This window comes from Epinephelus fuscoguttatus, linkage group LG3 (genome assembly GCF_011397635.1).
Source record: "Epinephelus fuscoguttatus linkage group LG3, E.fuscoguttatus.final_Chr_v1".
Lineage (NCBI taxonomy): Eukaryota > Metazoa > Chordata > Actinopteri > Perciformes > Serranidae > Epinephelus > Epinephelus fuscoguttatus.
This window is the reverse complement of record NC_064754.1, coordinates 31612603-31625800: the sequence shown is the minus strand read 5'-3', so window position 1 is coordinate 31625800 and position 13198 is coordinate 31612603. Positions and strand designations below refer to the sequence as shown.

The window sequence follows — 13198 nt, the reverse complement described above, 5'->3', positions numbered from 1 at the left end:
ATGTGCATACAGCAGCCTAACTGATACAAGACACACACATGCTCATTCAACATCACCTAAATAAAAAGGCCAAGACATGTTATCTTTGTCATTATTCTTCCATTGGAGCTTCTCACTGCCCAGGTCAGGCTTCTAACTGATTTTCCTCAGTCTTAATATCTCAAATGTGCCTTAAATGCAGAGTGGTTTATTATGTAAGGTGGTACTGTAGGTAAACAACACACCTGAAGCAGTGTTTCTCAGGTTTTTATTTTTTCCATGCAACATGTTTGCTATACAGACCATAAAAACAACAAAACATATCTTTACATATTGTGCAAAGATAAATATTTGGTCCATATTCCACCTGATTGTTAACCCCCCCCCCCCCCCCCCCCATATCTCGTTTAAGTATGACTAACACACAGAGCTAAATATACAACCTTCCTCCACTCACCTTAAAATAGGATATTTCATTTTTTGGAATGACACAAACCTGTATTAACAGACTACTCTTCATACAAGAAATACGCTACATCCTACATTTAGATATATGTTAGTGTATCTAGTGAACTCGGTTAAACGTCGGCAGCCAAGTCCATCCATCAATGCTCAGTATTAAAGCTCTGCTTAAGGAATTCTTAATGATTCAAACAATTAAAGATGCGTATGATAGCAGGTAACAGACAACAGAGCATCTTCAATAGCAAGTATAAAAATAACATTTTTCTCACATACAATACGTCTAAAATTTCAAACTGAGCATGTAAAAGTTGGGTTTAATGCTGCAGATGAACAGTCCCTAACAACAGATTTTTAGATTCATGACATCTTAAACCTTGAGCAGTATAAAGACACGTTAAAACAACATAGTTACAAGTACGATTCATTTCAAACAGGCCTTCCTTTGGCAAATCGAAACTTGGAATGCTTGAAGATGGTCATGGAGGATAAACTTAACATCATAAACAAATAAAAGGAATGCAAGGAATAAATGCTGCATTATAACCAAACAGCCAAACCACCTGAACGCCTCCCAAGTATGATTGTCAGTCTCATGATTAAGGTCAGTGCCCGTACATGAGTTTTTAAGTAACCCTTTTATGATAACTCCTTCCCACTTGAAGCCTAGTATTATAAGCCTACATTGTTCATGTAGGAGCGATCATGCTTCATCTGTACCGTGTTGTGAGATATCATGGTAAAAGCCTTTGGACAGAGCAAAATGCGCGTGTCTTATGTTGTTGCCTTGTCAAAGTTCAAAGATCACTAAGCTGATGGGGCATCTCCTGTTGGCACTGTTGGTCTGGTCCTCTTGGCAGCTGATTCCTCCACAGCAAAAGTGTAGTTATACTGGAAAAACATATGAAAAACAAAACAAAGTAAGTACATTATTGTCTTGAGAAATGTCATGTTCTCAATTTAAGAATCACAATGCTGAAACTGGGAGACTAAAACTGGGAGTCAGATGTGACCCTACCTCATTTTCGATGTCTTGGAGAGACTTTATACGAATGTTGTTAAGTTGAAGAGCCTGCTGGAGAGAGATATGGCAAAAATAAAGACACATGAATACATGTTTAAATTAGAGACCTCGGGTAAAAAGGACAAAACAAGAGATAAAGTGAGGCAAACACTGCTCCTTTCTGCAAGTAAATCCATCACTTTATTGCTGTTGAAAAATTCAAACGTACCGGGCCGTTAACCGGGACATTGAACTTCGGGTGAAGAGTAAAGGGAACTCCATCCAGAGCTGCAGAAAATGAATACAGAGAATAGTTAATTGAGATAGTCGCAGTGAGAAATAGTTATAAGTCTCCTGTGTATGAGGAGAGACTTGAAGTACCTGTGATCCCATGGACACTGCCATCAGCAGGTTTGTCAATGTTGTCCTTGGTGTGGAGGCTGTGGCGTCTCTGACTCAGTTTGTTATGTGGCAGTGGAGGAGGGGGGTTGCTGCAGAGCCAAATAGATAAATATTTACACCAAGAGTAAATCATCTCCAGATTACAAACTGTGCTACGCTGAAAAAATATTTTTCTCATTGGTTTCTAATGTAAAATTTCCCAGTTTGTGTACAGGCACAACATGTCCCCCAAATAAATAATGACCAGCATTAATTTTTGGAATTATCTGAATGCAATGTAGGCCTTCTCTACTTAGACATTAAATATGTACTGTACCTGGGTCTGAGGGGCAGAGGAGCAGACGGCTGATCCAATGAGAGTGTGCGGAGGTCCAGGCTGACACTGCGGGGCTTGGCTTGGGGCATGGGGCTAGAAAAATGTCCCTTTCTGCACCACAGCACGTAGCCGTGGATGTCTCTGAGGAAAAGGCACATTTTATGAAACATTAAAAACTGTACCAATTAAGTACTGAATGCACAGTTGAAAGCAAGTCGTCATAAAATAACTGATTTCTGAATGCAGGACACTGTGTTTCGGCTCTGGGACTGAAGAAATGCCTCTATAAAACAGTTGCAAGTCAAACGTTTGTATGTGTGAATGCAACCAACCCCACATATGTGTAGTGCTGCAACATCATTTTGCTTTTGGCCGTCACTTTGATATCCAACACAGCTGTGTCCACACTACCCACTGGAACGACGCGTACACACACACGTTTCTTCTTCCAAACAGAGGCCTCTGGACACACACACACACAATACATACACAAATACAGATAATATCCATCAGACTGTACAGTAAATCAGCAGTGAGTAAATATGACATAAAATATCAGGATGAATCAAATATCAGACATATGTAAACACCTGTGTGTGTGTGTGTTTGCTGAACGTTTTGGCCATTCCTTACCTTTTCAAAGGACTGTTTGAAGGTTAAGACTTACTTTAAAAGTCCAGATGAAATGAGAAATACAGTTTTAAGCCTGTTTCCCTTTGTTAATTGATGATTTATCTGTTGCTATTGTTGCTTTTGTCTTTTTGTAAAACCAGGTAAAAGGGATTCAAATGTTTGATGACTCATCTTGCACCCAAGGGCAGTGACAAAAAAATCATCACATCAAATGAGACTTTGGGCGACTAGCTAGCCACACTGCTGCTAAAATTGGTCAAAGTTGTTGCCATATCAAACTACAAATATTATTAATGATAAATAAACAAGTTTCAACCTTAAAATGTGATCAGATTTTGGACCTTGTCCACTTTTGTGTTGTGATCAGCTGCAGACTGACTTGGCAGAGATGGCTGCCATCTTGTTTTTACATGGATTAGTGTACTCTAGTCTTACTACCACTAGATGGCACAAAAAAGTGTCCACTAAGGAGGACAACAGGTCTAAGTTAAGTAGAATAAAGTATAAGGTCAAGTAAGCCAAAAATGTGATTTCCTAATATGAGGACACAGGGTCTCAGGAGGATATGAACACCACACTTCACTGCTTGATGGTTGTGGTAGCTAAGAGAACAATGAGTAGAGAGACAGGAAGCGTGTGTGGTTGTATATCAGCAGGCAAAACCATTGTTTTAATTTCCAAGGTCTAATTTACTCATCTCTCCTTCATCCTCCTCCTGATCTAATGGCGAGATGTGTGTATGGAGCCAACAGTCCACACAGGAGCAGACTCCATTGTAGCTCCGTATTGCCATTAACTCTAAGCATGCCTACTTTTTAGCGGTCCAATCGATTTCAAAGGATTTAATTCAAATCCCCATTGTAAACGTACACCACTCAAATGTTAGATTACACTGGAAAATATGTCACAGTAAAGAAGCTAAAGAAGCCCTTACTTCTGTTTTAGGGACTTTAAGGTGAGAATTAAGTTTAAGTCTGGGTAAGAGATGGGGTTAGGCATCTAGTCTACAGAAATGTGAGTGTGTATGTACTCACTTGCTTCGAGGTGCTCTGCTATAAAGCAGTAACCATGAGGGATAGAGTCCTTTTCTGAAATGAGCTGAACGTCTGACACCACCATGCCACCATTCAGGTTCTGTAGGGAGAGACAGAGCGAGAGAGACAGTCTTTTTATGGAAGAAAGAACGGACAAGTAAAGAGAACAAATGGCTGGTGGAAAACTATATTATTATTTAAAGCATGGAGGTGTATCTCTGATCTGATCTTTCCACACCTTGCTGTAACAGAGGTAATATCCAGACTTCATTGCAAAGCTGCGTGTAAAGTTCGCTGCTGCTCCGTCTTCTGTGATGCTGATCTGTAAAGGGACAGAGAGAGGTGAGATGAGAAAAAAAACCAAACAGGGTAAATTTAGATCTACCACATGTGACATCACAAACATTAACACACTGATGATTAAATTAAAAGTAGGACAATAATATGGCAAGTGGAGGCATAAAGAGAGTGGTTGATGACATTTCACTTAAAGGGACAATTCATCCCAAAATCAATCAATCCTCTTATCTGTAATGCTGTTTATCAGTCTATATTGTTTTGGTGTGAGTTGCGGAGTATTTGAGATGTTGGCCATAGAGATGTCTGCCTTCTCTCCAATATAATGGAATTAGATGTTACTCTATCTACAGACCTTGTGAGCAGTTTCACATAGGAACTCCTTCCTGTCTACCGAACTACACCTGCCAACCATACCTCCAAGCAGAAGGAAATGTGCATCTACTCATGGATGAGAGATGTAAACATTAACGGCGTCCTCCTCAGCTGAAATGTAATGTTAGCTAGCTCAGTGGTGCTAAGTGAGCTAGCAGTAGATTCATGGAAAGTTTGATGGAGAGAAAATAGTCCCTACATGAAACAGCTCGCAACAAGGTCTGTGGATTATCTTGAGTGACTGGGTTGTGCACTACAGGTAAGAGGAAAAATATGTATTTTTATTTTTATTTTTATGTGAGGATGAACTGTCCCTTTAACTATTCTCCTTCGGGTTCTCTTTAGCAAGGCATTACTCCTATCTAATGCAGACATTATTCATCCTGGCCAACAGACAAGAGTGTGGTTGTGCTGTGTGCAGTTCCTATAACTATTAATGAAAAGCTGGTAGTGCTCAAGAAACATAAATGTGTTTGGTCCACTAGAAAACAAGATGACAAAAGTTAGCGCTGGCTGGGTCAGACATTTGGGAGTTTAACTTCAGAACCAGTGGGTGTAATTATGACTATAATTAGCATTAAATTAAAGGTCATGGTGCTGTTCATTATAGTGCTCAAGTCACAACATCCTCCCTCCTTAGAAGGTGGTTTACAGTAAGCAGACATCATTTTTAAACAACCACTCTGTTTCTAAAGGTCAGGTTTACAGCTCCTAGAAACACTCAAACTGTCCTACTCAGCTTTTCCAACAACATCTGTGTATAAAATTCCCTGCTGGAAGATGACTGACGTCACAGTACGGCCTCTCATTTAGCCTCAGAGACTGTGCCCATGCTCATTCAGTTTTAAAGTTTACCATGTGAACAGTTAATTTCCTTCACTTGGCTGGTTAGTTCCTCTGTTCTTATTGTCTATATCCTTTGTTACGGCAGTGTGCGTCAGTGACAATATGTCATAAACCACACTCATTAGTGACACTTTATCAGCCGAAATTCCTACTTCACCAAGTTTAGAAACAATAAATACTGTTTCATCTGAAGGAGAGAAGCTGCGTTTTCTCTGAGCAGAAAATTAGGCCAGCAGTGCACAGTCAGATTATAGTCGCCCACACTGTTATCAACAATCTGACTGAACTCTGATGCAGGAGCTTTGGCCATTTTCTGAGTATCTGGCCCTGCTGACATACTATATATAGTCACTGACCTCTGTTTATAACTAGATGGACTGAAATAATATTGGTGGTCAAATCTGGGCACCATCCATACATGATACTGCATATGTCTCCCCTTTTTCTTTCACAGTTTGCGACTTGGATATAAATTCATCTGTCAAGGAAAAAAAATATCATCTTCTCTACATGTTAATCTCAATATTTTCTTTACACACCTTTGTTAGACACAGACATTGTAAAATTCTGTCCCTTAGACAGAATCTTTCAATTGCTTTCAAATCAATGAGGCTACAAATAAAGCTGCTCCTATACTTATAGAGGTGTAGGCAACGGACCACTTTTGTAGGTCCTCTGGTTACCTGTAAGTTTTCTTTAATTTCAAGACTTTACTTTTGCAGCTAAAATTTGCTCTGGCTCCACACTACATCACAGAACAGAGTGGGTCTTTCAGGTTGTCAGTTGCTAAAGTAGGCAAGGGAAGATTTTACCACTCACACAAACTGTGTGTGGTCACCGTTGGGGTAAATGAAGAAATACCTGGTTCCTATCAAACGTTGCTACTGTGGTGGCAATAATGTACTATTTTATAAGAACAACTGCATAAACTTTTATATCTAGTATAGTAAGTATATATACCAGAGTGAAATCTTTGGGGCAGGTACTGCTGTTGGAGGTCCATGCCACTGCTGTGACTGGCCGGACTGCTCCACGCTCCATCAGAGACATCTGGGGAAGAGAAACAGAAAATACAGTGAGCAGGGTGGTACAGGGCTATAATATAAATGTGTGTGCGCGTTTCAAAAGTGGAGGCGAACATAAATGATGTCTCTGAACATAGAAAATCTTGTCAGTCTTCTCATTACCAGAGGAGGTTTTTATACAAATTACACTGCTATCGTAGCAGAGATTGTCATTATCTGTCATGTGTTGTGTGCGTGTGTGTGTAAGAATGTGCTCTCTCTGGGAACGTCTGCCATTGTGAACCAACTTGCTGTGTCCATGTGACGAAAAGGGAGAACTCATGAAGGTAAACAGGCTCCTATTCACTCTAAGAATTCGTGTTGCCCCTAAGCTACATTGTCTAGGACAGAAAGATCCTGTTCAGTCTAAACAGTCATGCTATCTCTATATGTTCAAGGACAAAAACAAACTGTTCAGTGCAGGAATTCATCTCTAACCACAGAAATTCATCCTGGGTAGTTCTGCATTTCCCGTTTTATGATATGTTTTTCTATGTCTTTACCACATTGCCCTATTCTTCTAGAACATAGGGGTGGTTGATTTGGATAAAACCCTCAATGTATAGTAATTCTGCCCTACAATATTGATATATATTGTATATATAACACCTGACAAATCAAACTACTACCCTAAATTGATGTGAAAATCATACAAAAATCTAAATAATTTCTGCTCATTGATTTGTAAGATTACCCACAAAGGTCTAAGACATACAGAGACATTAAAGGAAGAGTTACAACAACATAAACGGTATGGCACAATCTCTAATAGACTAATTTTAGTGTCTGATGGCACATGTTACAAAACTGCCTATCCCTAGTAGGAAACATCCTCACAGCAGTGAACCTGATCCCTTTTTTCTTTGTGACTCTTAAACAAAGACATTTCTTCTGGATAAAAGAGTTTCACAAATGAAATATGTCTCCTTTTCAAATGTTTGCGATGTCAGAACTCATTAAATGCCTAGAGGCTGACAACTGGCTTCAGTTTTCAAGAGATAAAGCAGCTAAAACTGTTATATAAAGATGAAAATAACATGATATCGACTGGAAATGAACAAAATGTTCAAATGCCATAAACTAATTAAACCTGTTAAATGCGAAATGTGACCTGAAGGTAGATTTATGGGAAACATATTTATCTAAATACCTATATTTACTTCATTAATAGACCACTAATTGTCTAAACAAAAGCCTATTGTGATATCAGAGTGGGAAATCAATAGCCTACCAGGTAGATGCAGGTAGCTTTAAATCAAACCCCGCTGAGTTTTGACAGTTTTATGGCTTTAACAACAGCTTGGGCATCAGCTTTACCACGTTAATATGTTTTCTAACAGATTCACGTGTAATGTAACAGAGTTATTCATAACAAGAAACCTCAGTAAGTTATAAATAAATCCTGGCTCTGAGTCATTTTCCACGTACTTACATGACAGGCTGAGCTCACCCTAACTTACAACAGTAGCGACTGTTCATTGACAAAACTTCGCTGCTTCTTGTTCAAAATTAGCTTTATTGCGTTTGCTTTGTGAGTCGAGAGATAAAATCATAAAAATACAAACTTACCCTGTGTCGGTGTTTGCTTCTGCCTCTTCCAGGTGACACGGTTTGACAGGTTATCAACTTTTTAGTCCACTGCCGAAACTGCTTGGTCTTCCTCGTCAAAGCAGGAAGTACTGAATCCATTCTGACTCCAACTCCCATCAGACCACGGGGCAAGACGTCAGCGTTTTAAATGTATGCCGGCCCAAGCCTGAACACAAGATGGCGGCATTGCTACAGCCAGAGAGATATATCAAATTTGACACCACAGGCTCCACACACAATGCTTTTCCTTTACTTATGGTGTAGACGAACTGTTTTATTTTCTATTTTCTGAGTGGTTTGTGTTTCTGTTCAAATAAAGGAAGAGATAAACATGGAGCCTGTTTCAGCTCGTTTACAAACATCTATTGCAGACATTAGGTGTGGACAGAGGGGTGCTGAGAAAAGGATCGATTGTCATTTACATGAAAATAAGGGTGAGCAGGGCAGACTCGGGTGGGGGAGAGAGTGATGGGAGGATAATGAAAAAGGGTGACAGGAGGCAGGCAGGTAGGGTGGAGAGCAAAAGGAGGGAACAGTGGCAGATAAAGAACGGTGAACTGAGAGGTTTTTAAAAGGGGGAGATCTGAGGCAAGACTAGTGATGAAAACTACACACACACATAAACACACACCTGGTTTTCAAGGATACAGCTAAAGATATTATACAGGCCTTTTTCTTTACTAACAACAATTTCGATGAAAAGACAAACACCCAATAATGAATTGATCCCAATGAGATGACTTAGACTCAGACTTAATTGTCCCCTTGAGGAACCACCACCCATCTCCATTCCCCAATGTCCACAAAATAGAACAAGACACACATTTGGAAACACACATTAGAAAACAGACAAACAAAACAGTGTCAACAGTTAACAGAGTCCACACTCTTATGTTTATTCCTCTCTGGCATTGTCTTCAATGTTGCACTGGCTTACATGTTCCTTTGTTACCAGGGGCATGGACACTTTGGAGTATTTTGAAATTGCTGCCATTATAACTCACTAAAACCAATGGGTTGAAAATAATCCCCAACACTATTTACTAGATTTTGTTGTGGTCAGCTGCTTAAAAACCACCAAGCTGTTTATTCTAAAGAAATTGAATTAAATACTTGAGACCCTTTTTTTAAAAAAAAAAAAAAAAAAAAAAAAAAAGATTATGAGGATCATAACAATACAAAATAAAGGGCATGGTAGATATACATAACTTCATATACATCCTCTTTTACAACCTATTCCATTACTAACACAAAACACATTCTCCACACCTATGAAAATATATAAATAAATATAAGTCAAAGAATCAATCAAACAATATGACCAAACCAAACCAAAAAATAAAAAAGATAGATAAACAAAACAAAACAAAATGCAAAAAATAAACTAAAATAAATGAAGGTTGAATAAGATAAGGTTCACAGCAGCACAGTTCTCAGGGGCAATCGCGTATGTTGAAGAGACAGTGGCATATGGAGCACACCTACATGGAGATGTGTTTCGAGACTTCAGTCCATGCCCATACAGTCCACTCCTAAGGGCCTGGGCCCCATCATTCCCAATATAGTCCAGAAAAGGGTCCCAAATGTTAAAAAAAAAACCCTTGAACGGCTGGTCCTTGAGCCTGAAGCTTATAGCTTCTAAAGATATAAGTTTCATAGTTCTCCAGATCCAGTATGAAACTGTAGGGACAGTATCTGAAATCCACTGAAGAATCATACCTCCTTGTACTAAAAAGAAGCACGTTAAGCAGCGTCAGTGAAGAGGAGCTAAGGTTCAGGGCTACTGACTGTATCCCAAGAATGCAAAACATAGGTTTAAGATCAATTTCTTTACACACTTGAAACAGAAATTTTACACTCATTGCAGTATTTTGAAAGCAAAGGATTAAACTTGTTGTGTTTCAGAGGCATAGTCTGGAGCGAGACCCTTTTTAAAAGAAGTTCATCTTTAGCAGGAACAACTAAGCACTGAACTGAGTGCGTCAGAGAGGAAAGGGAAGACAATGAGGACTAATACACTGTTTGTTTATGTCTCTTCGAGGCAAGGCCACAGCCCAAGCCAACATTGGGAGGAACCAATGTTACCAAGGATCTCTGGGGGTCCCTGGGTAGAAATCTTTTATTAAAACTGACAACTCATTTCCTACTATATCGTTTCATGTATCATAAGCAAGCACAGCTATACAGTATACTATTCAAATGTGCAATAAATGAAAGTTATTACTGTCTGGGACATTATTAGCATATTTAATTATTGTAGGAGGATGTTTGCAGCTGTTTTGAGTAGTCAGCAAGCACAAAGAGTGCAAATAATCCAGTGAAAAATACCAGAAAAAAGATAACACAGTAAAAATAAGTCACTCTTAACCTTTATTTATTATTCCCACCATGCAACAGAGAAGCAGCTGCATGCACATTAGGAAAAAGGCCCTTTAATAGCTGCAGACAGAACACACTCATAAAAGACACAGACACTCCTCTTAATCAACTCTAATGTTGTGTGTGTACATGTGTGAAATTGAGAAAAAGACACTCGACTGGAGCATCCAGAGGCGCTCAGGTCCCTGTTGGCATGGCAACATGCAGAGCAGACCACAGGGGGGTGGTTGTAGGGGGGCTGGAGATGACGGACTGTTCCATCTCAGTGAAAATAGAAATGTGTTTATTCAGAGCATTTAGCTTTATTGGCTGATTGGCCAATTAATGAGAGAGAGCCAGCTGTAATCTGCTGGGACTAAATCAATAGAGAGAAGAGGTAAATTACCACTGAGTACGTCCGTGTGTGTGTGTGTGTGTGTGTGTGTGTGTGTGAATGCCAGCACGTCTCTGTGTGTGTCTGCTTGTTGGGGGTGCATGCAGCTGCCTGTGTGCGAGTGGTAGTAAATATGAGAGTGATAGACTGAGTGAGGGAGCAGGTTCAGACGGTACTGCCTACTCTGCTGGGGGATTCATTCATCTTTTCCATCAAGTCAGCATCCTGTCTAAAGTGACAGCAGCAGACACACACATAGATTGAGTGCAAGTACAGACAAACACTGCAGTCTCGGTCACACTGAACTGAGGAGAAAAAACACATCTTGGATAAGACCACACACACAGGGATTCCCCACAGCTTGTACATATAAAGGAGGCTGCAAGTGTGTGAGAGTCCTTTTGTAATATCCTGAGAAATATATATTTTATTATAGACAATGCTGTACAGTAAGAAGCCACCATATATCAGAGATGCAGTCAAGGAACAGGGAGCCATTAGGTACTCTAGGACCTCATGACACACATCATCACAGCATCATCACTGTCAACATCAACATCAACAACAACATTGTCTCCATGGTGAAATGATGGCCTCCTCGCGGTTTCAACTCCAACTGCAGCACTCCCCTGAGCCCACCGACATACTGATGGAGAGCTGCGTCAAGGGAACCACAAAAAGCCAGAAAGAGGCAGGAATTTAATCACTGTGGCTTTCAAAATAAAAGTGCTAAAATGCCTCAGTCTAATTTTATAGCCATTTTAAACCACCACTTGCAGCAGTCATTTTAAATAACATTCTATGAATAGTTGCCTGCGTTTTGTATTTCAGGGACCATGTTATTCTGTTTGCCTTGGCACCAGATATTAAAATCATTTTGCTGTTCACCTCCAGGGCAGGACTGAAAGACTCCACACACCTCCTTTCTTCTGGAGGCTCTGCTCTATCATACACATATAACACAACAGCATGACATTTAAACAATACAGATGACAAGGCATGTGACTAAGAGCAGATATTAAATGCAGATGTAGATGGCTGCACAAGATATGCAGTCTAAATGGATCATGAATGTTATGACATAATGTAGTAGTAAATCTGCCATTGTCAGGGGCTGACTAGTAAGAAAAAAAGCCAGACAATCAATGCTAGACTGGAGCCAAATGTAAAAACGGTGTCATATAACAGTGCTACCACCAGTGGTGGAATGTAACAAAGTCTTTCTGTACTGTACTTAAATACAGTTTTGGGGTACTTGTACTTTACTTGAATATTTCCGTATCATACTGCTTAAGCCTACTTTGGCCTCACTACATTTAAGAAGCCAATACTTTACTCCACTTCATTTATCTCACAACATTAGTTGCATGTTAGTTTGCAGATTTAGATTATTAATAGGCTACAAAATGAAAATCGACTGAAAAATTATTATGTATTACTATAAATTATTCTACCCAGCAGTAATAAATAAGCTCCACCTCTAGCAGATGCAGCATATGTGACGTTTACACATTAATGCATCACTAATTACAATCCAGTGACATAGTCTACCTAATATATATTATTCTAAAATGGACACTCTACACAGTGACTGCTTTTCATTTGGTGCTTCCAGTATATTTTGAAGCTAATACTTGCATACTAAAAAAACAAAACTTAAAAATTTTATTCAAAATTTAATCAAAGTAAGATTTTGAATGCAAAAGTGTTAATTATAACAAAGTATTTACACAGTGATATTACTAGTGGAGAGCAGGGTTGGTTGGGACAGGGGCACAGTTGGGAAAGTGTTTGACAGCAGCTATGCCATTCACCGTGCTCACGCTCAGCCACACCCTCTTCACTTTTAACCTCAATGTGCAGACCTCTCTGATATCTACAGTGTGTAAGTACATTTTTCTGGCTCTTCTGTCATTTTTCTTCCACCGTACAGTTTTGAGTTATGCAACATACAGAAACAACATATCATTGGAGAGCTCATTTTCCGGCCTGTCAGTTGGTGCTAATATCAGTTGTCTAAATTTTTGTTGGAAACTAACATGAGTTCAAAGTTTGTCTGCTCTCCCTAGGATGGTTAGGAAAGTTACCCAAGGGCAGTTGGGGCGATACTGTAGTTGTATTGTAGACTACCTTGAATGTGCAGAGTTCAAAGTTTTTTAACCCTCACGTTGTTGTTATTGACTTTTTATATAGGAAAATACTCAATAGCCTGCACAGGCCATATGAAGCCTATCGTAACCACATTGAACCAGGTGAGTGCCCTTGAGAAAAAAACAATAGGAATACTGCCAAATTCCATATCTCAATAATTTACAAGTGAAACTGTAAATATAAGGTGTTCAAATTTAGACTTTTTCCATTTGAATTATACTTTTGTTTTTAGTCCAGAACAGGGCAACCTGCAGCTCCAGAGCCACATGCAGCTCTTTAGCCTCTCACCAGTGG

The 13198-nt window shown here is 39.4% G+C and overlaps 1 protein-coding gene across 2 annotated transcripts; it reads right to left on the bottom strand.

The window, feature by feature from the left end:
• Positions 1 to 372: 372 nt before the first annotated feature.
• mvb12a (multivesicular body subunit 12A) lies at positions 373 to 8133 on the bottom strand. 2 transcript variants are annotated; one of them, XM_049572358.1, is made up of 10 exons: positions 7981 to 8133; positions 6308 to 6397; positions 4068 to 4151; positions 3830 to 3929; positions 2495 to 2624; positions 2163 to 2303; positions 1826 to 1935; positions 1674 to 1732; positions 1460 to 1513; positions 373 to 1332 (listed from the first exon to the last, which is right to left on the bottom strand). In XM_049572358.1, exons 1-10 carry the CDS (start codon positions 8116 to 8118, stop codon positions 1249 to 1251), a joined length of 990 nt encoding a protein of 329 aa, XP_049428315.1. In that variant the 5' UTR covers positions 8119 to 8133; the 3' UTR covers positions 373 to 1248. The 2 variants fall into 2 exon arrangements, with proteins under 2 accessions (XP_049428315.1, XP_049428314.1); XM_049572357.1 differs by having other exon boundaries at positions 1460 to 1516; positions 7981 to 8125.
• Between the last annotated feature and the right edge of the window lie 5065 nt (positions 8134 to 13198).